The 25,196-nt window shown below is 44.0% G+C and overlaps 2 protein-coding genes across 2 annotated transcripts; both read right to left on the bottom strand.

Moving 5' to 3' along the window:
- Positions 1–1,330: 1,330 nt before the first annotated feature.
- Positions 1,331–6,871, bottom strand: LOC136469240 (uncharacterized). The gene is made up of 3 exons (XM_066467517.1): positions 6,479–6,871; positions 4,756–6,375; positions 1,331–1,447 (listed from the first exon to the last, which is right to left on the bottom strand). Exons 1-3 carry the CDS (start codon positions 6,869–6,871, stop codon positions 1,331–1,333), a joined length of 2,130 nt encoding a protein of 709 aa, XP_066323614.1.
- Positions 6,872–15,151: 8,280 nt separating this feature from the next.
- LOC136469239 (uncharacterized) lies at positions 15,152–23,991 on the bottom strand. Its single transcript, XM_066467516.1, has 3 exons — positions 23,737–23,991; positions 17,019–17,132; positions 15,152–16,915 (listed from the first exon to the last, which is right to left on the bottom strand). Exons 1-3 carry the CDS (start codon positions 23,989–23,991, stop codon positions 15,152–15,154), a joined length of 2,133 nt encoding a protein of 710 aa, XP_066323613.1.
- Between the last annotated feature and the right edge of the window lie 1,205 nt (positions 23,992–25,196).

The raw sequence follows: 25,196 nt of genomic DNA, 5'->3' as shown, positions 1-25,196 counted from the left end.
AAAAAACGGTCCCGTCACTTCTCACACCTGTTGTCTTATTAGCACAAAGATTTATGTGTCCGTGCATTGCAATGGGAACAACAAATGTTATTCAAGTTCTCCCTAATAAGTGTTGTAGAATGAAAAAAATATGATGTTTTGAGTTTGATTTCCACAACATACACTACTGGATTCAGGCTCTTTGCCGAGTGTCTGAAGCACTCGGCAAAGGCCAAATTGCACTCGGCAAAGCCTTTGCCGAGTGCGGCACTCGACAAAGAACACACGGCAAAAAATTGATCGGCAAAGCCCTCTTTGCCGAGTGTCTTTTATCGGGCACTCGGCAAAGGCTTTGCCGAGTGTCTCGGGGACACTCGGCAAAGAAAAGCGACCGTCACGGCGCCGGTCCCGTTGACGGTCACTTTGCCGAGTGCCAACCCTTCAGGCACTCGGCAAAGATTTTTTTATTTTTTTTAAAAAACTTCTTTGCCGAGTGCCGACCCTGCAGGCACTCGGCAAAGATTTTTTATTTTTTTTAAAAAAATTTCTTTGCCGAGTGCCAACCCTGCAGGCACTCGGCAAAGAGTTTTTATTTTATTTTTACAAAATTTCTTTGCCGAGTGCCAGACCTTCAGGCACTCGGCAAAGATTTTTTTTAATTTCTTTGCCGAGTGCCCTCTGGCCGGCACTCGGCAAAGTTTGAATTTTTTTTTAAATTTCTTTGCCGAGTGCTCCCTGCCCAGCACTCGGCAAAGTTTGAATTTTTTTAAAAAAAATTCTTTGCCGAGTGCCATGGTCACAGCACTCGGCAAAGATTTTTTTATTTTTTTTTAATTTCTTTGCCGAGTGCCCTCTGGCCGGCACTCGGCAAAGTTTGAATTTTTTTTTTAAAAAAGTTTCTTTGTCGAGTGCCCTCTGTCCGGCACTCGGCGAAGTTTGAATTTTTTTTTAAAAAAAAATTCTTTGCCGAGTGCTGTGACCATTGCACTCAGGAAAGTGACCCAAAACGGCAATTTTGAATTTTTTTTTTTACATTCCATCATGACAAATAAATTCATACAAACATATATCACATATATATCTTATCCATCCACACATCCATCTCTCTCTCTTTCTTTTTCCGTATCAACAATTTGACTGCCACTCGAACCAAAACCATCTCTCTCTCTCTTTCCGTATCTAAAGCATTTCGCGTACTGATCCACACTCGATACCCTAAGGCGACCTCAAATCTCTAGTTAAATAAGCTCAACCATGTCGCTGATCCACACGACTAAAAACGAAGTCCAGATCAGCGCAGAGCAGAACGGGGCCGATCTGGACCCTAGAGGTACGGAGAGGTGTCTCACTCTCACCTGAGCAGCAAGTGACCTGGTGGGGCGAGCTCGTCGTGAACAAGGTCCCCCGTCGCGATGTGGGGCACGCCGAGGAGGCGTGACAGGACGCCCGGGCAGCCCAGGAACACCCACTGCACGTACAAATAGTAGAATCAACTCTATCAAAGATACGGAGGGACATGCAAGAGACGGAACAAAATCACTTGCCAAGGAAGAGCCTTACTTTTGGGGATAAGTGTATGTTGGATATGAGGTCTTTGGTATGTTTACAATATCAGAGACTCTTATTGCTGGTGAACTGCAGAGGCATTGGACCAAGTCCGCCTTGAGGGCATCGGACCGTCCGACGTTGTAGCCCACTTGTCAGGGAGGTGGGCAATGGGAACGGTCGACAGCGGTAAAGGTCATCTCGCAACGGATAGAAGGAGGGGGTGTCGGACCGTAGGGAAAAAGGTCCGACGGTTCAGACCTATTGGTCTGATGGGTGGCAGTTTTGCCTCATGTGAGGTCCAACGGCTCTATTTGCTTGGGGGCCTATTTATACCCCCATGGCCGGCCAAAACAAAGGTGTCAGAGCCCAAGGAATTGCTATATGAGTTGAGACTCAATTTTAGTTGCTCTAGCCACCAAAGTGTTTAGCGAAATATTCGGTGATTAGCATAGTTGCTTTGCAAAGTGCTTTGGTTGATTAGACCACCACTTATGTGCTTGCTCTAGGTTCAGGCCTAGTGTTTAGTAAGGTTTGCATACCTCTTACCACTCGGTGCTTGCGCGCACAATTGTTGTACTCAACAGGGCTTGTAAGTCTTATGAGACCACACCAACCGCGCTTGTAGTGTGGCCGCCACCGTGTATGGAGGGAACAAAGCCTGCGGCGTTTTGGTCGAAAGCTTGATAGTGAAGACGGCGGGGAGCGGTCCAGGAGAGGCTTGACGGAAGGCACATCGGAGACCCACTTGTGCGTGGGGAAAGCCCGAGGCTATCCACGGAGTTAGGCGACCGGAAGCTTGGCCCTTGCGAGGGGTCCAACGAGGACTAGGGGGAAGCGTGAGCTCGAGACCTCGGTAAAAATACCAGAGTCGTCGACGAGAGTTTGCATCTCTATCGCCATTTTACCTTCCGCATTTATATTATGTACTTTGGGTGCGTGCATACTTTCCTAACTTAGTTTAATAGGCTAGTTGATTGGTTTGGAACCTAAGGTACGTAACTCTTTTGTGGTAGAGATAGCAACACACCTAGCAAAACCGTAGTTGCACATTTAGTTAGTTTATTTATTTGTATAGGTTTTGCTGAGGTGAAAATTAGAGGCCACTGTTAGAAGTATATTTTTAAGTTGCCTAATTCATCCCTCTCTTAGGTGTCACGTTTCTTATAATAATATAATGTAATATACACCTATATATTTTGTACCTAAATTATCCATCTCAACCATTATAAAAATTAGCAAAAATCTCTCAAATCTACATGTAAATGCTAATATAAGCTACTATGAAAAATAATTCAACATCTATAAGTACAATGTATGCACAAAGCTAATTGGAATACACAATTCTATCATTATTAAGTTAAAACTATGCACACACTTATGTTCCACTACGTAGACCAGGGAAACATGTATATATTAGGATAAATATTTATTTGATAAGTTTATCAAGCGTGGAAAAATATCCTTAGCAAACCACATAGTAATGACACTTTCAATTCACTTTAAGTTATATTAATACTCATGGTAATAAATTTTTGTAAGTCGTTATCTTGAAAAAAGTTTAAACAATTTGATTGAAACATTATATCATATGAATATTAGTAATTTCATTTCAAGCATTATTCATTTAATAAAACAATATAATAAATTCAACATCTTGAGTACCATGCTGCATGCTAGAAACAACTATTTATGCCATTGTAAGAATTAAAAAGGTAGCTTAAGACCTAGAATATTATTTTAATAAAATAAAAAATGAAATTTTGAATAAACCATACAATAAGCATTGGAATTTCAAATTAACACATGTATAAAAGATTACAACAACTAGATCAAAAGTTGAAAGTTAAAATATAGTTTTTTATGATATCACATAAAGTGATGAAATAAAAGTTTATATACTTTAAGTTTATGTTTAAATACATATCATGCTAGAAAAAATATTAATCCTAGAAATTATTACTCATGAAACCTCTAGAAATAAAAAAGTTAGGTCCTAAAATTCTTACAAAAACCTAAAACATTTTGCCATCAAATGGGTAGACTATATTCACCATTGTAAATAATAGTTGTTGTATCTAAGCAATTAATAACCTCAAAATTTGGGAAAAAGAATCAAAACTTAGGTTCATGTCATCAAAATATAGACTATAGCTAAAGCCATCATAGTTTAAACAAATGGTTCAGCTAAATGTATATTGGAGACAAATAGAGGGGCTATGTAAATAAAAAAAACTGATGGATATGGATGAAAAATACATAAAAATCAATAATTGATAGATTATGAAAACTGAGTATAGACTATAGACTATCTATTATGGCTATTATTTTAGAACATTAGTGAAGAGAAAAACATTTAATATAAGTAATTTTTATTAGTTATTAGTGTCTCCTAAGATGAACCCGTGCCAGAGCATGGGTTGATGAACTAGTATAATATATTATAAATAATTCTTTATTAGTCAGATGTATTAAATAGTATATCTCTTATAAACTTTTTAGACAAATATATCTTTTATAGTTCTAGCTCGTGCGAGAGCATGAGTTGATGGACTGGTAAAATCTCCCGACCTTATTATCAAGTATTGGACTGTTACTTCACATACAAGGTACACGGTAATGCATTGTTTAACACACCAGAATCTCACACGGCATAGTGCATCCTATCATCCATCCACCACTAACAGTTCTTCCGGAACTTTCAACACCGCAGGAGGTCATGTGTTACGAAGCACTGCACAGGGCAGAGCAAAGCACGAACGGCATTCATGGAACAGTTGTACGGGTCAGAAGCTGCACCGTAGCTTCTGCTGCCTCTCAGGCGGGAACGTCTCCATTCTCACAGGTCACAGCGACATCAGGAAGGATTGAGACAGGGGCGTGCTACTCTCTACGTCTACCACTAGCAGCGGTCAGCAGAAAAAGCGAGCGTCGTAATTCGACACAGGCAATGTATACATTGGAGGAAAATTTTCTTCAGGAAATTTAATCCAATACGAATAACCGAGACCATGGTAACAATGAAACATCAACATTAAGATCGCACTTGTACTCCAAACAATATACAGTATGTGCTATATATTTTTTGCAATAGTGCAGCGGAACAGGCAAGCATAACAGGATAGCACAAACAAGTATGAAAATGGAGTACATGAAGTAGTATCTTCTGGAGCATATATATACAAGATACCAACAAGGATGATTAAACTGGTCACTCTAGGAGATAACAACTTGGATCTCGGCAGATGCACCAGCAGCTCTTTCCATTCTACGTCCCATCATGTTCCAAGCAGCCTCTTGTATTTCCCTTTTCATAGCGTTTACCCTCACAATGTGCTGCCTCGCCTCTTTCGGCAGCCGAAGCTGAACCCTCTGCTGCCTCTCTGCATATGTCTCTAGCCCCGCATGCGACATTAGGAGTGATATGTAAGTTAGGAACTCTCCACCGGAGCCAAGGCTTTTGGCATGCAGGTAACCCCTGCATCTACCAGCACAAAAACAGAGCATCTCGATCCATACACCTTTGATTACTTCCCACATCTTGTTGTCATCACCAAGTCGCATCAACTCTCGAGCTAGAACCCATGAGTCTTGAATAAAACCTTCTGCAGACTCTGCCTTGCTAATTATCTTTAGTGTAAGTCCTCTTTCGTCCAGCAGTGATAGATCATCATCACCTTGGAGGACGGCCTCAAGTTCATCATAAGCAACTGTGAACAAATTCCTTCTGCTGCCAGGCAATAACATCTCTGGATTAGCAAACAGCAGATGCATCAAGTAGTTGGAGATTTGTCTACATATCCTAGCACATTGAGAATTACCAGATGTGCCCCTGCTGTAGAAGCACAAATCCGTGGCCACATGCCAGAGAATGATGCTCTCATCGAATGGCTTCTCTATACTCTCCAGAAGGATTTCTTCACGGCCGTTGCGCTCAAGTGCCCACTGGCCTCGGCTGTCGCTGAACCTCCAATAACTCTCGATATCTGCTATATGACTCATCCATCCAGCCTTAACATGCTCATGAACCAACATTGTAATGTCTTTGGATGAGTGATAGGACATCAAGCCAAAATATGTGTCAAGCAAACCTTTGCACTGAAAGAACTCTGCGATGCCCATGAGCCTTGCGTGCTTTCTGTTACAAGCTAAGAATCCTATAAGGCTATGCTGGGCATCCCCGTCTGACCACTCCTCATCAAAATATGCCATTGTAAGAAAGGACGAAATCTCCAAAAAGTATGTGGTGTACAATAATATAAATGTAACCTTGATGTCGCTTCCCCTATAAGCCGTTTTGTGGCTGCTGTGGAAGAGGCAAATGGGCACGATCGGCAACAGGAGATTAAGAAACATTATAAGGCAAGAAAACATATTGCCACAGCGTGGCGTGGTTCTGTTTTTATAAATAAGATTAAAAGTTTCAGAGAGCCCTTCATAAATGGCGTCGTAAGTGGTTTTCTCGTCCAGCAACCAAAAGGATTTCAAGGTAGTGAGACGGTCATCATAGACATATGCATAGTCTACAAATAATTTGTCCGGCACAGAGAGTTGCTTCGTGTGTGGTGATCGGCTATCAGAATCCAGTGCTGGAGGATTTTTGTTCTGTTGCACAAAACTCCGTGCTTCTTGTATGTACCCTTCAAGCTCAACTTCTCTTTTGGCAGTTTTTATCCTTGGGGCAGGATCAAAAGTAGTGACTATACTATTAAAGCTAGCCCTCTTGAGAGCCGATGGCTTGTCGAAGCATTTGAAAATACCAATGATAAAAAGCAGAATTGCTGCGGCTAGTAACCTCTTGTCAGCAGAGGATGACCATGACTTGCAAAACACATAGAGGACCACGACGACCTGAGGAGTTTCACACAACTGAATTAGAGCTGCAGGAGCTTTAGCATAACTACGAGCTGTAATTTTGCAAAATATCACGAATCCTCTTTGTTCTCTTTCTCACCTGAGACACTGCAGTTAGAATGTGACGCCTCCATAGTTCGTTGTCTTCGATGTTGTAAGCGGATATGTTGATCTGTCCACCAAGGTGCATGAGCAAGATAGGGGCCCATAACACCTCTAGGTCACGGCTCTCATATACAATCCCACGGCTGCAACTCACAGGCTCCTGCTGTGCCTTTCTCTGGCGATTAAACAGCGTGGCGAGCGCATAGATGGCTAGAGCATCTGCGCCTAGGTACGCTAGCCAGATGAGCAATCTGTACATGGGCCTGATCTGCTTCTTACGAGAACTGGCAAACAACGAGAGGTAGCACTGAACACCGAGGCTGCCCAAGACGAGGATGCGCAGCTGCCAGTCCTCCCACCATTGCAGGGCACTTGAGAAAGTCGTCATATATCTCCCTGTTGTGCGCTCTCTTTTGTGTTTGTGTTTGTGTTTGTGCACAGTAGATTGCTAGTAGCTAGCTAAGGCCGGCGCCTGTGTAGAAAAATTCGAGGAAAAAATTGTGTAGACAGATTTCAGTAGCAAACAATATATTTTGCAATGCGTGTTTTAAATTATATTATATAAACTGTACCTTGCTCCCGGCCGGTGATGATGGCAACGTGGTGCCTGATCCTGCAGGTCCTGGGTGAACGGGGTAGGTAGGTATATACCCGATCGTGGCGGCGGGCGCTTCCGCTTGCCCTACCGAAGGTCGTCGTCCGTCGCTGATGCGTCGAGCCTAGCACCCAGCAGGTCGTCGGTGATTTCCTTTGCTAGATACGAAGTGAAAGGAATAAGTACTGGTTGGGGGTTGGGCCGAGGCCAGCTATTCTATAATGCGCCGACCTCAGCTTGCAGGCGGGGCGGGTTTTTCCACGAGCCCGCATAGGCATAGCCGCCCCGCGAGAACGCTGTTTCTGGCCGATGTGGCTGCAAAGTGTTCGTGGCCTAATATTATTGTCCACTCCGCAAAGCCCGCTGGACAAGAGGACAAACCCGCAAGAACCCGCATTCTTTCTGTTGTCTGCGATGGTCCTCGAACCTACTGCTAGCACGGTAGCGCTGCCGCCGCCGTCCCCTTCTTCTGCCCACCTCTTCTTCGCCCAGCTCCGATGCGGCGATCGCGGCATGGTGGACCCGCACCCCGAGGCCATCCCCACGGCGCTCCGCGCCCGCGCGCGCCTCGGAAACGCCTCCTCCGGCCGCCTAATCCACGCGCTCGTCCTCACCTGGCTGGTTCCCTCGAACAGCTCGTACACGCCGTAATACGCTATTTGCTCGAACAGCTCGTACACAGCATGCATGCGTAGCATAGATCCGTGGCCCATAGAGTTGCCTTCCTACGTGCCTACTGTATGTGCTTGCTTGCTGTACGTCAAGCCGTATTGCGGACACTAGCGGGCTTTGTGTCTTTGCCCACCAGTTCCACTAACTATCTGCGACAATAACTCTGTGGCTGGCGGACTACCGCAAAGCCCACATAATCGTTTGGTGGCCAGCTTGGTGGCTCGTGGACCGTCCACAACCCGGCCCGCCTGCAAGCTGACGCCGACCCGTCGTCGTCGCCTCATCATCGGCAAGCTGGCTGGTTCGTTGGGTCACGGCTCACGAGCTCGCGTACTCATATATCACTCATCAACAATGGCGCGGAATCTTACCGATGCTGGCCTCTGGAGTACCAGGAGGGTCCGGAGAGCAGAGCAGTTCCATGTTCCAGATTTCCAATCCAGGAGGAGGAGGGTCCGTGATGCGAGCGGTGGACCTGGACGGGACAAGGGGCAAGAAATAATAATAGCACCGGCCCTCCTGTCCTTCCATGTCCATGACCGGATTGGACACCGTACCCGCCCGCCCAGTGTCGAGTCCACCACTCGACCTTGCCTGATCGAGAGCGCTTTCAATCTCGCACCAACCTCTCTGACGCTCTATTGAGAGGAGAAAAGCGAACCATGCAGTGCATGAATCTATTTTTACCACCGGAGCATGTGATTGAAATTTTGAAACTACGCACTGTTAGTACGTCCCAATTCCCAGGTGAAGTGAAAGGAATAAGTGGTTGGTAGTCACCAACATGTGTCGTCATCTTTGTGCCTTCAACCACCGATGCCTCTTAGGGCACTCCCAATGGAGAAATTATAGTAGTTTCAGCTTTTGGCTGACGTGGCAAGGAAATTACTGAAGACAGAGAAGGAAAAAACCAAGAAACAATTTCTAAACCAGAAACAAAGTCTTCACGAAGATTGAGAGTCGAAGAAATGACCTTAATCGCGTTGGGGACGGCATCTACGTTTCTATCCTCTCCCTCCGGATCCGGTACTCCGAGTCCATGTCTACGACACGATGGAGACGGCAGGAGGCGTCTACGACCCCGCGGCGGGCACGGCGGCCACACCACCCGGGGCCTTGCCATCAACACGGAGGAGGTGATCGAGGCGCGCGAGGAAGCGCGCAGCCCGGTCGACGTCCACGCGTGTGGCCACATCATCCGCGTGCAGGAAGATCGACGACGCATGCGAGGCGGGTGCTGGGCACCAGGGGCAAGTACGTCGGCCTTGTGCTCCCTACCCTAAGCCCGCCACCTCCGCTAGGGCCCGCGCGCTCGGCGCTCGCAGAGAAGCAGCGCTACTCCAACTCACGCAAGGCCACCTGCTGCTATAGCCTGCTACTACTTTCTCACGCCGGAGGCAACAACGACCCAGCAAAGTTCTGGCTAGCCAACCCCAGCAAATTGTACTCTTGTATGCACAAATTGAGGGGGAGTTTAGTCTATATCTTATGGGACTAATGGTTTCTCTCAAGCGTATGTTGTATAATCTCACACATTAGAGGAAGGATAAACATCAAAGGAGGAAGGATGGTTCCAATGGAATCTTTGGGTGCTCCAAAGATTATTCTAGGAGGTCTCAGTCTTTATAAACCAAGTGCTTCTGGTTTAGTGTTGGATGCTCCAATCCTTTAGTGGAACTGGATTTCAATGAGTTGGATAAAAGAATTGAAGAGTGAACTTTCCGTGTTATTTCTCCTCTCTAGAGCTCAACAAGTACACATGGATTCATCATATTGATCATCCAAGATCATGGCAACAAAGAGTGAGCTCAATTTAACCACATTTCATCAAGTGAGAAGTATGACCATCCAAATCATTGAAGTCTCACTTATGATGGTCATATCAATGAAAATTTGTGTAGTGATCTATCTACCTTTGTGGTGGTATATTTCCTCGGCATAATTTCAATTGTTGCAAATTTATCATGCCTTTACAAGTTCTAGCTGGTGGTCTGCCATTAGCATATCTAACTTCCCACACAAGGTGAACCCAAGGAACATCTATTTTGTTAAAAAACTTATGCAGATTCTTGAGGAGCAAGCTCTGATTTTGTGTCTGTAAGTTGATGACTCCCAACCCACCATTAGCCTTTGTATCACAAATCATTGGCCAAGCTGCTTTTGGTGGCTTCTAATTATTTACATATGAGCCACGCCGGAGACAATGTTTTTCGAATTTATCAATTTACTTAATAACTGTCTTTGGGAGCAAGTAAGTAGACATAGCAAATGTTGGGAGAGCACTGAACACTGCATTGGTTAGTTGGAGGCTTTCCAGCTTCATTGAGGAAGGAAGATATACTAACCAAACGTCTTTCACACCGTGAGACCAAAGGCCAATAATCAGATACTGTGGGCCTAGTAAGGCTCAAAGGAAGGCCCAAATAAGTAAAAGGTAAGGATCCTTTATAGCAACCCAGAGTTCTAGAAAGGATGTCCAACTTTGTGTCGCTCACATTTATGGGCACCATCACAGACTTATGAAAATTGACTTTTAAACCAGTAGACTCAGCAAAAGAATTGAGCAGAGCTTTGAGGAAGAATAACTGCCTTGCATCTGCCTTCATGAAAATGAGTGTATCATCTGCATACTGGAGCACTGAAAAATCATGATTATGAGGCAAAACCAAAGGCAAGGATAGTAGACCCTGATCCTTTGCTGCATTTAGAAGATCCTGTAGAAAGTCTGCTGCTAATACAAATTAGAAGAGGGGATAGGGGGTCACACCCTGCCTAACTCCCCTCCTACAATGAAAAACTTTCCCTGGAACACCATTTAGTAAAACAGCTGAGGTACCTGAAGTGAAGATCAAATGCATCCATGACATCCATCTGCTAGGGAACTCCTTTTTTCCATGATTTTAGTCATCAAATTATGCTCCACTTTATCAAATGCTTTTTTCAAAATCCAATTTAAGAATAATAATCTCCTGCTTTGATTGGTGACAGAGATGCAGGACCTCCAAGGACCAAGCTAGACAATCCTGTATGCATCTATGCTTGATGAAGCCATACTGGTTCTTATGAATAAGCTGTGGAAGAAGCACCTCTAACCTATTAGCCGGCAATTTAGTGATGATCTTGACAGAAGTGTTCAGTGGGGAAATAGGCCTGAAATCAGACATTTTAGTTGCAACTATTAAAGCTAGCCCTCTTGAGAGCCAATGGCTTATCGAAGCATTTGAGAATACCAATGATGAAAAGCTGAATTGCTGCAGCTAGTAACCTCTTGTCAGCAGAGGATGACCATGACTTGCAAAACACGTAGAGGACCACGACGACCTAAGGGGTTTCACCCAAATGAATTAGAGCTGCAGGTGCATCCCTATGAGTGATGGATTTGATGGATTTGCAAAAGTTAGTAGGGCATAAGAATTCCCTATACCTGAGCCACTGCGGTTAGAGCGCTCCATAGTTCATTGTCTTCGATATTGTAAGCGGATATGTTGACACATCCGCCGAGGTGCGTCAGTAAGATAGGGGCCCACAACACCTCTAGGTCACGGCTGCTATTTAGAATTAGATCATGGCTGCAATTTACTGGCTGGTGCTGTGCCTTTTGCTGGCGATTGAAGAGCGTGGCGAGGGCATAGATGGCTAGAGCGTCTCCGCCTAGGTACGCTAGCCAGATGAGCAGTCTGTACAAGGCCCTGATAGCGCGAGGTAGCATTGAACGCTAAGGCTGCCCCGTTCGGCTGCTCAGTTCTCAGCTCGGCTGGTTTCAGCTTATTCTCTCTCACAGAATACTATTAAATTATTCAAAATCATCTAAAATCTGATCAGCCGAACGCGCGCTTAATTAGTCTGTGCTGTGCACTGGTTTATGGGAATCTATAGTGTTATGTAGTACATGTGAACCCACGTACATGGACAAAGCTTGCTAAAGCAGAATGGTATATCAACGGGTGTTTGGTTCAGCTAGGAGCTCCTAAATCGAGACTCATTTAGCCACTTTTTAATCCAACACTATGATTTAATGGGACTAAAAGGGCTTTAGTCCTCTCTGACAACTCTGAAGTGACTAAATGAGACTTGACCATTTAGGAGGAACTAAATTTATGCAATCGGGCCTTACTTGGCGTGGCCACCAAATGGCTCAAGCCAAGTATCAATGCAAAGCTACCCTTTACTGGGACAGGGACAGAGAAATCCGTCCTCTCTAATTGAATACCCAAGTAAGGAACGGGGTCCCCTTGGAATATCACAACTTCACTCAAACAGATATGCTGGTTTCTGCATGGGATCATAGGGTGCCGGCCGAATATTCTTGAAGGTACATCAAGTTGTCACGACGTCCAGCCTAATTACAGGTTCTGATTGAAATGACAAAAAAAGTCAGTCCTGTCACTTGTCAAAGCTATTATCTTACCATAGCATCCGTGTGCCCCTGCATAGAAATCACAAAAAAAAAAAAAAAACTCAGCACATCCTCTAGCAATCTTCTGCATTCCAATTACAGAGAAACATCTTCATACGGTTACTCCTGGTTTTGTTGTACAACGAAGCGGGATGATCAAATCGCCAAAACTTCATCATCATAGAAAAGAATTGAAGGTGATGAACAATGTATCTAAATCTGGAATGCTAAACTACACTCGGGTGTTTTAGCCTTCCTCAACACGTGATTTTTGGGGCGTCCATTGCGCGGGGGGACAGCAGTGGAGGCCATCCGATTCTCGACACCCGTGCCCGCGCCCCCACGCGACTCCTCCTTCTCTCCCCTCCAACGGTGGTGGCGGGTTCCGACGGCGCTGGCGCCGATGAGGTAGGCGGCCACCACCACCACCACCTCCTCCTCCTCCTCCTCCTAGTACTACTACTCCTCCTTCTCGTGGATCTGAGCCCACTGGAGACGAAGACGATGGCGGCGGTGGCTAGGGTTCCGGCGAGCCTCTCCCCCTCTTTCTTCTCCAACTCCCGCAGATATAGAAGGGGCTGCCCGGGGGGGGGGGGGGGGCAAGTAGGCCAGGCGGTGGTAGCGGCGGCCGGGCCAGGTTGGGGCGGAGGAGGCTCGACAAAGCTGGAGAAGATGTCGGCGGTGGTCGGCGGCGGGGGCGCCGAGCGGCAACAAGCGGCAGGCGGCTGGAAGAGGAAGATGAACGGTGCAATAAAAAATTGGGTGTGGGGTGGGAGGGAAATACTTGGTTCTCAAATAAACAGAGTCATCTAAATCATCTAACATGTCTCTAAAGATCATGTTCCCTTCCATCATGTCAGTCGCATATCATTGACAATCTCAAATGATGATCGATGCAAATGACACATTAAGTGGTATAGTTCCCAGGACATTTGTCACTATATCGTCTTTTCATCTCACAATTCTGTATAAGTTAGTGTAAACCTCTCTAGAAGGTTTGTCACCTAACCAGTTATCCTCCCAAAACCTCACTTGCTCCCCATTTTGTACCCTAAAGGTGCCACTAGATAAAAAAATCCTCCTTTGCCTTCATAAGGTCAGCCCAAAAATGAGAATTCTCTGCCTATGCTGCACCTGTGTAAGTTAGTTATTGGATAGGTATTTCCTTCTTAGAAGGTTTTGCCACACTCCATCCTCATTGATCAACCTGAACAACCACTTACTCAAAAGACATCTATTTTGAAGTTGTAGGTTAATTATATACCTAGCCCACCAAAGTCTTTTGGTGTACAAAGGACGTTCCACCTAGCCAATCGATATTTCTTCTTGTGTTCATCACATTGCCAGAAAAAGTGGGAGCGATAGTAATCCAATTTTTTAAGGACTCCTCTAGGGATTTTAAAAAAGGATAACATAAACATGGCTAAGCTAGTTAGCACCAAATTAATAAGAACGAGTCGCCCACCGACCAAAAGTGTTTTCCTTTCCATCTAGTGATTTTTTTCTAGAACCTCTCCACAATATATACAAACCCAATCCTTGTTGGATAGCTTAATATGATTCATTGGATGTTTACTCCCTCGGTCCACAAAAGGATGCAACTATATGATTTGTGTAGGTCAAACTAGTTTAACTTAGACTAAGTTTATAATGACTATCATTAACATTTATGTCTCGAATTAGGTTTACTACAAAATATGTTTCATAATTAATTAAATGATACTTATTTTATATACCATAAATGTTAGGATTTTTTATATAATTTTTGGTCAAACTTCGAATTGTTTGACTCCTTGGAAAATGAAAAGTAAGAACTGCATCCTTTTGTGGAAGGAGGAAGTATGAGACAATGACAGCAAGATGGATACTGCAATCCTGTCCACATGGCTTTGTGTTTTAGAAGGCTAGCTGGAATAGTCTTATTAGAGGGTAATTGCGAAAAGCTTACCTATAAATGACAACTAGCTACATCAATTTGTTTCTTTTTAATTCAGGTGTATATATGCATGGTTGATTTCCTTTTAGATGCTTTCACAACTTATTTTGAAATGTATACATGATAGGTGCCAATCTCTCCAGCTATGGGTGTAACTGTCTCCTTTGGCTACGTCATTTTCATTTATGATGTTGACTTCTTGCATTGTAGGTTGTGCATGATATGTTTGTTCAGGTTATAGTTGCAAGTTCTTTAATTTCTTCTCATTTTTCCTGGAAATTGTCTTAGGTAACTTCATGGTCTGCCGCTCCTCTTGGTGCAATGTATGCCGTATTGTATCCTGACGTTTCACTGAAAATTATGTTCGTCAGGTACAAACTTGTGTTACCAATGAAGCCTCCCTGGGTATTCTACCCCTTGCTCCCAAACAGCGCCTTACGGTTTGAATTGACGTTTAAGATAGAGGAGCTCAAGCAGGATGCTTTGATTGCTCTTGTTGCAGCATCTTTCCTTACAAAACTTCATTCAGTCAGAAACTATGGTGCAGGCTAATGAACGCATTCACCTGAGAATATGATATGTCTGGGAAGTTTTTCTCTGGATCCAGACATTATTAGAGCTTTAAAAAACAAAACGCTTTAGTGCAAAAAATTGACTGGTTACTATCCATGTGTATTGGGAGTGGTTGACAAGGAAGCCGTTTCAATTTGCACTCCAACCTATCTGAATTGGGAGGGAATCGTTTTATCCTAACGAAACAAACCCATGTGTTCGTGGATAACAAATGGATCTGCAAGATTTAGATGGATTATCGATTATGTTACGAGTCAGTTGGTCAGTCAGACATCCAAAATAATACCTAAAGTCGTCATCTCATCATATTTAAAAGAACAAACTTAGACAGGAACTACTAACAGCCGACTCAAATCAAGAAAGGCTGAACCTTTCGACTGCTCAAACTGCAAACTCAACTATATTGAGATCTGAAACAAATTGAACAGACAAGGAAGGGTACATGCATGCTGCAGTCAGCGTGTGTGATAGGAATACACAAGACATCACATTGCTTTTATGGTGAGACAACAATCTTGATCGCAGCGGCAGGGGCAACGCATTCAACTCGTAAAGCTGATGTAGAAGCAGCATCTTCTTCTTGTTCTAGTTGCCCATTGACTTGAGAAGCCAATGGAGTGGTAGCAATCTCTTCGTCCTTCACAGGGGCCATGCTTTGGAAAGTTAACGAGCCACCAGTAGCTTGGTTCTTTGCAGCTCCTTGTATTCTTTGTTCTGCAATTTTCACTCTTTCCTCTTTGGAATGCCGAAGATGCACCCTCTGTTGCCTCTCCGCATATGTCTCCAGTCCTGCATGCGACATCAGCAGAGCGACGAAGGTGAGGTACTCCCCACCAGAGCCAAGGCTTTTTGCATGCAGGTAACCCCTGCATCTACCAGCAGAAAAACAGAGCATCTCAATCCACACGGCTTTGATTACTTCCCACGTCTTCTTCGTACCACCTAATCGCAGCATCAACTCTTGAGCTAGAACCCAAGAGTCTCGAATAAAACCTTCTGCTGACTCTGCCTTGCTAATTATCTTTTGTGTAAGTCTTCTTTCGTCCAGCACCGATAGATCATCATCACCTTGGAGGATGGCCTCGAGTTCATCACAAACAACTGTGAACAAATTCCTTCTGCTTCCAGGTAACAACATCTCTGTATTAGCACACAGCAAATGCATCATGTAGTTAGATATTTGTGTACATATCCTAGAATCAGGAGATGTGCCCGTCATATAGAAGCAAAATTCTGTGGCCAGATGCCAGAGAATGATGCTCTCATCGAAGGGCTTGTCTATGCTCCCAAGAAGCATTTCTTTTTCACCGCCATCGCGCTCAAGTGCCCATTGGCCTCGGCTGTCACAGAACCTCCAATAACTCTTAATATCTGTTATATGACTCATCCATCCAGCCTTAACATGTTCACGAACTAACATTGTAATGTCTTTGGATGAGTGATAGGACATCAAGCCAAAATATGTGTCAAGCAAACCTTTGCACTGAAAGAACTCTGCGATGCCCATTAGCCTTGCGTGCCTTCTGTTACAAGCTAAGAATCCTATAAGGCTATGCTGGGCAACCCCGTCTGACCACTCCTTGTCAAACTGTGCCAATGTAAGAAAGGACGAAATCTCCAAAAAGTATGTGACGTACAATAATATAAATGTAACCTTGATGTCGCTTCCCCTATAAGCCGTTTTGTGGCTGCTGTGGAAGAGGCAAACGGGCACGATCGGTAATAGGAGATTAAGAAATATTATAAGGCCAGAAAAGAAATTGCCACACTGTGGCGTGGTTCTGTTTTTATCATCCCATTGGAATCTCTTGCTATAAATAAGATTAAAAGTTTCAGAGAGCCCTTCATAAATGGCGTCGTAAGTGGTTTTCTCGTCCAGCAACCAAAAGGATTTCAAGGTAGTGAGACGGTCATCATAGACATATGCATAGTCTACAAATAATTTGTCCGGTACAGATAGTTGGTTCTTGTGTGGTGATCGGCTATCAGAATCCAGTGCTGGAGGATTTTTGTTCTGTTGCACAAAACTCCGTGCATCTTGTATGTACCCTTTAAGCTCAACTTCTCTTTTGGCAGTTTTTATCCTTGGGGCAGGATCAAAAGTAGTGACTATACTATTAAAGCTAGCCCTCTTGAGAGCCGATGGCTTGTCGAAGCATTTGAAAATACCGATGATAAAAAGCAGAATTGCTGCGGCTAGTAACCTCTTGTCAGCAGAGGATGACCATGACTTGCAAAACACATAGAGGACCACGACGACCTGAGGAGTTTCACACAACTGAATTAGAGCTGCAGGAGCTTTAGCATAACTACGAGTTGTAATTTTGCAAAATATCACGAATCCTCTTTGTTCTCTTTCTCACCTGAGACACTGCAGTTAGAATGTGACGCCTCCATAGTTCATTGTCTTCGATGTTGTAAGCAGAGATGTTGACCGGTCCACCGAGGTGTATCAGCAAGATAGGGGCCCATAAAACCTCTAAGTCACGGCTCTCATTTACATCCCCACGGCTGCAATTTACTGGCTGGTGCTGTGCCTTTTGCTGGCGATTGAAGAGCGTGGCGAGGGCATAGATGGCTAGAGCATCTGCGCCTAGGTACGCTAGTCAGATGAGCAATCTGTACATGGGCCTGATCTGCTTCTTACGAGAACTGGCAAATAACGAGAGGTAGCATTGAACGCTAAGGCTGCCTAAGACAAGGATGCGCAGCTGCCAGTCCTCCCACCATTGCACGGCATTTGAGAAGCGCATTGTATGCACATGCACGCTCTGGCCTCACAGGCAAATTAATTAGTCTGTGCTGTGCACTGGTTTATGGGCACCATCCAATGACAAATCTATAGTGTTATATAGTGTATGTGAACCCACGTACATGGACAAAGCTTGCTAAAGCAGAATGGTATTACTTGGCGTGGCCACCAAATGGCTCAAGCCAAGTATCAATGCAAAGCCACCCTTTATTGGGACAGGGACAGAGGAATCCGTCCTCTCTAGTTGAATACCCAAGCAAGGAACGGGGTCCCCTTGGAACATCATCACCTTCACTCAAACAGATATGCTGGTTTCTGCAAGGGATCATAGGGTGCCGGCCGGGAATTCTTGAAGGTACATCAAGTTGTCACGGCGTCCAGCCTAGTTACTGGTTCTGATTGAAACAAAAAAAAAAACGGTCCCGTCACTTCTCACACCTGTTGTCTTATTAGCACAAAGATTTATGTGTCCGTGCATTGCAATGGGAACAACAAATGTTATTCAAGTTCTCCCTAATAAGTGTTGTAGAATGAAAAAATATGATGTTTTGAGTTTGATTTCCACAACATACTGTTTGTAGCTAATCATCACTTTTACAGGAGTGTAAATGAAACAAGAACAATGGACAATGAAGCACGTAATTCAAGTTTATCCTTAAAACCAAAGCCAGCAGGTTAGGACCACAATAGCCAATACAAAAGAAAAAGGGGAGAGAGAGAGACAGAGAGAAAAAAGAATGAGACCCAGAAAGCTCTAAGCAACAAAGGATCTCAGACTAAATATACAACTCAACACATCCTCTAATAATCTAGATTCCAATTACATGCATAGCAACACCTTGAAACGGTTGCTCCAATTTTTATTGTACAATAAAGTGAGATGGATGGTCAAATCGCCAAAACTGCATCCTCCTACTACAAAAGACGGTGATGAATAGTGTATCCAAATCATCTAACGTGTCTCCATAGATCATTGTTCCCCTTCCAACCGGTCAATAGCACACGACTGAATCTCAAATGATGATCCATACAAATGACCTGACCGGCCTTCAGTTAGATCGAGATGGCGGACTAGAGTGGGTGAATAGTCATTTCTAAAACTTAAATGTTTCGGCTGACCGATACAAGCGTGTAGTTAAACTAACGGTCTACCCAAGACTTCGTCCCTCTATCTAATTTCACAAGCACCTTATAAAAGAACCTACACAAGGTTTCAACTAGGCAGCTAGTGAGAGCTCTCCTACAAAAGTCTAGTTTGTAAGGTCACGCAAACCTAAGCAACTAGTACTCCAGCAAGCACATGAAAGCTCCTACACATACTAGTGATCAAAGGTAAATACTATGGGTGTGTTTGGTTTCTTGGCCTATTTGTAGCCTGGCTAGCTTTTAAGCTTGGCTAGCCTTAGCCTGCTCCCACCAAGCCAACCCCTAGTTGTTTGGTTGTTTAAGCCTGACTAGCAAATTGTGTGTTTGGTTGTCTGGTCTGAATTGCATAGAATCAGCTCTTCTTCCAATCGGTAAGTTTATCCCCTTTGAGGACTTTTGTCGAACATCTGGTGGGCACCTCTTGAATGGGTGCATGGCGAGCACCTCAACGAGCATGGCCAGCACCTCAGCGAGCATCCAACAAGCATGGCGAGCAGCCCGGCGAGGACATCCCACCGTCCAATCCAGAGTCCGACAACTGACGCATCTTGGAAGAAGAAGTCGTTGTTCCCATCAGCGAACCTCGCGCTACCGGAGAATGGCGGCGGAGTAGGGGTAGTTGCTGGCAAAGACGCACCTGGTTCGTGGGCACTGTCACCATGCTCATAGTCGCCGCTTGCTTCCTCGCTGAGCGCTCCCTCTCGTCCTTCACCAAAGTGACACGGGCCATCTTCTCGCAAGATCCATGCGCAAGTTGGGTCCGCGATGGCTGCCTCCTCCCCGACGACTCACAGCCTCCACCAGCGTGGTCTCCTCCCCAGCATGTCGCGGTCCCTCCGCGACCGGCGAGGCAGGAGTGGCGCGAGCAAGGAGACCGGTGAGGGTGGAGGGTGGGGGCACCCATAGAGGAGCACCGGAACCGGAGGGAGGGAAGATGACGAGATGCAAAGGGAGGTGACGCGAACGCAACTTGCGCCTGGCCAAGCCTGGCCCTAGAAAAACGGCTGCCCGTGGCGTTCTTTCAGAGCCAGGCTCTGGGTGTATAGATGGATTCCTCAAGCCAGTCTACAGCCCATCTACACCCAACCAAACATACCCTATAACTACCTACACAGGTAAGCAACTACACTAGCACAACTAAAAGAGCCACACTAACACAAGAGCAACAACACTAGCACAAGATCAACAAGTGAATAGCTACTGTTATTCAGGTAAGCCCCCAAGGTTGCTGTTGGTCCTCTAGCTAGGTATCAAGCCCTCAAGCTTGCAATCACCCCCCCCCCCCCCAAGGTGACCTCCAACGTGAGCACTAGCTCTTTGACCCGGCCAGACCACTTAGTGCTTTTCACACCTCCTTCTACTAGAGTTGCTCTCTTTGTAATATCCCACGAGAACGAGCACAAGAATCTCGTACAAATCCTTCTCCTGAGCCATGTTGAATCTCACCTCCAATAGTAACAAGCTCTCAAGCTTGCTCAACAGCCCCTAGCGCCACTAGATGCTATCTCTTTAAAGCAATTGCACTAGATCACTTCAATCTCACTATGAATGCAATCGTTACTAGCAAATGTGAGTGGAGGGCTTTACTTAGGCTCTAATAGATGGGGGGACAACCCTTGGGCACCAGCAAGATTAAAACAACTGGTCATCCCCACTATATATAGATCCCAAAGCCAAACTAGTCATTGCAGCCTTGTTGCAGCTTTTGTGCAAGCACCGGAAATGTCCGGTGCCCATCGAAAATCAGCCTCGGGAGTGGGTGTGCGGCGACGAGGCCCGAGAGAGAGTGGAGGAGACGTTTGCCTTTGGTGCGTGGGGGAGAGAGAGAGTGGAGGCGACAGCTGGAGGCAGACTAAAAGTGAGACCCAGAGACAAGAGAAAACCTAAGTCTGGCTATATATATGCGACTGTAGTAATGGGCCGGTCTGGGCTTCGAGGCTATTTACGGAGGCGGACCTTCTAAGAGGTTTGCCTCTGAAAATAGGCCTCATTTTCAGACCTCTATTAATCCACTTTAGGAGATGGTCATTCATCAAAGTGACTTCGTAAATGAAGAGCAGCCTTTGAAGTTCACCGCCCATTTCTGGAGACAATACTAATTCTTGCACGCCTTCGTAAATAAAATGGCGAGTCTCCTAAAATCATATTGTAGTAGTGAGTGTTGTGCAAAATACTTTACCCTCCAGAGTGGCCGGTCCTCCAGTGTGCCCCCCCCCCCCCCCCCCCTCCCACAAAATGTTCTTTTATTGACAAGGGCTGCAGCTGTGGGCTGGACTATTTGGCTCACAAAGAAATGACTTTGTGTTTAACTATTGCCAACGAAAATATTTTTGCAGGTATTGTTCAGGGGACACATTGGCTACAATTCTAGGCTCTGTTACATTGCACCGATGATGACAAGAACCACCTAGTGTGTACTCTTGCCAGCTATTAGAATCAAGTTCGATGGGGTTCTTCACCTCCCATGGATAGCCTTTTGTTTTTTGTATTGGCTATTAGTGTTAAACACATTGTGTGGAGTTAGCGAAACTTTGTAATAATTTTGGACCGATGCCTTTTCCTTAAAGAGGTCTGAAGCTGAATTCATCCATTATCTAAAAAAAGCTATGAAGCATCAATATCTCTCCATCTATGAGAAAGAATTACTGGCTTTGATTATGGCCATTGACAAATGACGTCCATACCTTCAGAAGCAATATTTCACAATCAGAACCGATCACAAATCATTGTGCTTTTTGGAATATTGAAACATGCACTCTGACATGTAGAAGAAAGCCATGGCCAAATGATGTGTCTCCAATTCAGCATCACTTACAACAGGGCAAAGAAAATGCGGTGGGTGATGCTCTCTCCTGGGTGGGACACCTTTTTGCTACACATTTGATTTCTGAAGTCAAACCTCTCTGACTCTAAGAAGTTTTGAATTCATATGCCACTGATCAGGAAGCTCGAAACTTATTGCAGCGCATTTAGCTCTTCATAGTCTCAATGCACAAAACTACTCTCATGCAGTAGGGTCTTAGCAAGCATGGCACCCAAATCTGGATTGGCAACAACTCAACCTTTCGAACAAAACTCATCTATGCTTTCCATGCCATTAGGGCGTCATTCCAGGGTTCAACCGACATATATTTAAGGCTCAAAAGGTTGTATTCTTGGAAATGGCTCAAACAAGATGTCCACAATTTTGTCAATCAGTGCCTGATCTGTCAATAGGCTAAACACAAGCATAACAATCCTGCTGGTTTACTTCAACCGATTCCGGTTCCTAAAGGCGCTTGGTAGGAACTGACTGTGGACTTCATTGAAGGTTTGCTGTTGGTGGCTTGGCACCAATACAATTTTGAAAATTTTCGACCACTTCTATAAGTATGCCCATTTTCTTTGAAGCATACTTTTCACAGCTCCTTATGTTGTCAAACGAGTATGTGATTCAGTGGTCAAACTTCATGGCCTCCCAAAGACGGTTGTTACATACTGTGATCGTATCTTCCCTACTCTGTTCTGGAAGAAACTTTTTGCTTTGATGGGGAAGAAACTGGTTTACGATGTGACATATCATCCACAAACGGATGGGCAAAATAAGAGGGTCAACAATGCTTTCATGACACCAAGTAGATATACTATAAAATATGTTCCACCATGCATTTAATTATACTTATTTAGTAATATAAATATTGGTACTTTTTCATAGAAAATTAGTCCAACTGAATATAGTTTAACTAAATCAGGACTAGAATATCAAGATTTTTTGGGCGATGGTAGTACACTTTTATTAACAACCCAACACCCCAGCGCAGAAAACAGACTGGTCACGGTCTGTACTACAGTTGGCTTCTTTGCAAAGAAGATAGTCCCCTCTAATCCATAGGTATCTAAAAGGAATGATAAGGAGATCATTTCAATTTTCACTCCAACCCATCTGTATTTGGAAGGAATTGTTTTATCGAGACAAATCCATGTATGGATGTCAAAGGGATCTGCAACTTTCGGTTGGATTATCGATTATATTACAACGAGTCAGTTGGTCAGTCAGCCATACACCCAAAAGAACACCTAAAACTCGTCATCTCATAACATATTCCAAGGAACATACTTAGAGTAGAGTTACTGTTAGCCAACTAAAATGAAGAGAAGTCTGAAACTTTTGGCTGTAAACTCAGCTGTTGAGACATGAAACAAAACGACCGAATATGGAATGTTACACTCACCCGCACACAGCAGTCAGCGTGTGGGGGAGCCGGGGAACACTGAAACATAATATACATCACCTTGCTTTTAGTATATCACTATATATTATGCAGATAATTAAGATATACAAGGGTGTACTGTTTGCTCTTACGGTGAAACAACAATAATACTCATTGCTGGAACTGGGGCAACGCATTCACCCTGTGAAGCCGATGTAGTAGCTTGTTTACTTGCCTCCTTTTTGCGGATTCTTCGCTTTGCAATTTTCACTCTCTAGCCATATAAGTAAAGAGCAGAAATTACCACAGAAAGGTGCATCTCTGTTCTTATCATCAAACTGAAATTCCTTGCTATAGATAAAATCAAAAGTTTTGGAGAGCCCTACACGTAGAGCCTCATAAGCGGTTTCTTTGTCCAGTAACCAGAAGGATTTCATGTTAGCCAAACGGTCATGGTAGACATATGCATAGTCTACAAATAGCTTGTCAGTTATAGAGAGTTGCTCTATGTGTTTTTGTCGTTCATTAGACTCCAATGGTGCGGGATCTTGGTTGTGTTGCACAAGACCTCGTGTTTCTTGTAAGTATTCTTCAAGCTCAACTTCTCTTTTCTTTGTCTTGGTCCTCGGGGCAGGACGGAAAGAGCTGACTATGCTATTAAAGCTTGCCCTCTTGAGAGCCGAGGGTTTATCGAAGCATTTGAAAACACCAATGATGAAGAGCAGAATTGCTGCAGCTAATAGCCGCTTATCGGCTGAGGGTGACCATGACTTGCAAAACACGTAGGCGACCACGGTGACCTACAGAGTAGTAAATTTGCAAAATTAATAATACATAAGAGGAAAAGTTTGCTTAATTTGTTTCTTTTTTTCCTGACCTGAGCCACTGCAGTAAGAATGTGATGCCTCCATAGTTCGTTGTCTTCGATGTTGTATGCAGATATATTCATCTCTGTCCACCGAGGTGCATAAGCAAGATAGGGGCCCATAACACCTCTAGATCACGGCTGCCATTTACAGGCTGGTGCTGGTCCTTCTTGTTGCGATTAAAGAGCGTGGCGAGGGCATAAATCGCTAGAGCATCGCTGCCTAGGTATGCCAGCCAGATGAACAATCTATACAATGGCTTGATATGCTTCTTACGAGAGCTGGCAAATAGAGCGAGATAGCACTGAACGCTGAGGCTGCCCAAGACGAGGATGCGCAGCTGCCACTCCTCCCACCATTGCATGGCACTTGAAAGGCCCATTGCATTTGCATTCGCTGTCCCTGGCCTCACAGGCAAATTAGTCTGTGCACTGGTTTACAGGCACCATCCCATGACAAATTTATCGTGTGTTATATATGTGTAAGACATCATGGACAGCTTCATCAAACAGAATGGTATTACTTGGTGTGGCCACTGCCCACTGAATGCCTCAAGCCAGCATCGATGCAGCAAAGTTAACCTTATCGCAAGTGACAGGAGAGAGGAATCCTCTCAAATTATATTGAACAAACCAAGCAAGGAATGGGGTCCCCTTGGAACATCATCACCTTTACCCAGAGACAAAGAGCATTGCTGGTTGCTGGATGGGATCATAGCGTGCCAGGAAATCTTCAAGGTACCTCAAGTTGTCACGACGTTCAGCCAAGTTACATGTTCAGATTAAAATGACAATAAAAAAACAAACAACCCCGTACTTTTCACATCTTGCCATATCCCCACGGATTATCCTTGACTCTTGGACTGGAATTAGTATGTTTCAGTTTGGGTTCTACTAACTTTGCATCTTGGAAATCAAATGATGTTCCAGAGAAGATTAAATATGAAGATTTTATTTCAACGAATACAAGAAGAATGGCATGCTTTTTTTTTCTCGAAAACGATGGCATGCTTTTCACCAGAGGTAAAGAAGATATCGGTACATAAGAAAAATATACCTCTTAAAGCAACATCAATCATCAAGAAAAATAACTTAAAGTAATCCTCTTAATATGTATCTAAATTGCTTGTATCTATCTGTTTGAAAAAGTAACAACTTAAAGTTACCTCTCTTAATACATATCTAAAAATAAATTAACTACCTCTATTGTTATCAAAATAACCTCAAGTAACCCCTTAAATCTTCAAGTTGGCTTATAGTACATCATTCAACAAATGGATATATCTCTCACAAAGTTTCATATAACTTTAGGAAAACTTTGAAGTTTGTACACCTCAAAACCTTTTATTACTCATATACATTTCAAATTTATAGACAATCTAACTTTTACCTTTGTATTAACTAATGTGAATTTACATAGGCACTTGTTATGCAAAAAAAAATCTAGTTTTCAAATACCTAGGTAAGGAACCATTTGAAGTAACATGCAAAACTTTTTATCTTATATACCCAAATACACTTTTAAATGTAATAGACTACATATATATTGTCGTGAAGGAGTTCCATTAATTTTGAACTAATTTTCTAT

The sequence above is a fragment of the Miscanthus floridulus genome, chromosome 8, assembly GCF_019320115.1.
Source record: "Miscanthus floridulus cultivar M001 chromosome 8, ASM1932011v1, whole genome shotgun sequence".
Lineage (NCBI taxonomy): Eukaryota > Viridiplantae > Streptophyta > Magnoliopsida > Poales > Poaceae > Miscanthus > Miscanthus floridulus.
Note: the sequence above shows the minus strand (reverse complement) of the source record. Positions and strands in the feature narration are given on the sequence as shown.

What these genes read in the sequence shown, in the direction of transcription:
- LOC136469240 (XM_066467517.1), bottom strand. Translation starts at nt 6,871, where the DNA reads ATGACGACTTTCTCAAGTGCCCTGCAATGGTGGGAGGACTGGCAGCTG. An exon ending in TTCTAACTGCAGTGTCTCAG is followed by an intron (nt 6,376 to 6,478) that starts GTGAGAAAGAGA and finishes GAAACTCCTCAG; the next exon opens with GTCGTCGTGGTCCTCTATGT. An exon ending in GTGCATCTGCCGAGATCCAA is followed by an intron (nt 1,448 to 4,755) that starts GTTGTTATCTCC and finishes TTGTACGTGCAG; the next exon opens with TGGGTGTTCCTGGGCTGCCC.
- LOC136469239 (XM_066467516.1), bottom strand. Translation starts at nt 23,991, where the DNA reads ATGGGCCTTTCAAGTGCCATGCAATGGTGGGAGGAGTGGCAGCTGCGC. An exon ending in ATGGCAGCCGTGATCTAGAG is followed by an intron (nt 17,133 to 23,736) that starts GTGTTATGGGCC and finishes CGTGACTTAGAG; the next exon opens with GTTTTATGGGCCCCTATCTT. An exon ending in TTCTAACTGCAGTGTCTCAG is followed by an intron (nt 16,916 to 17,018) that starts GTGAGAAAGAGA and finishes GAAACTCCTCAG; the next exon opens with GTCGTCGTGGTCCTCTATGT.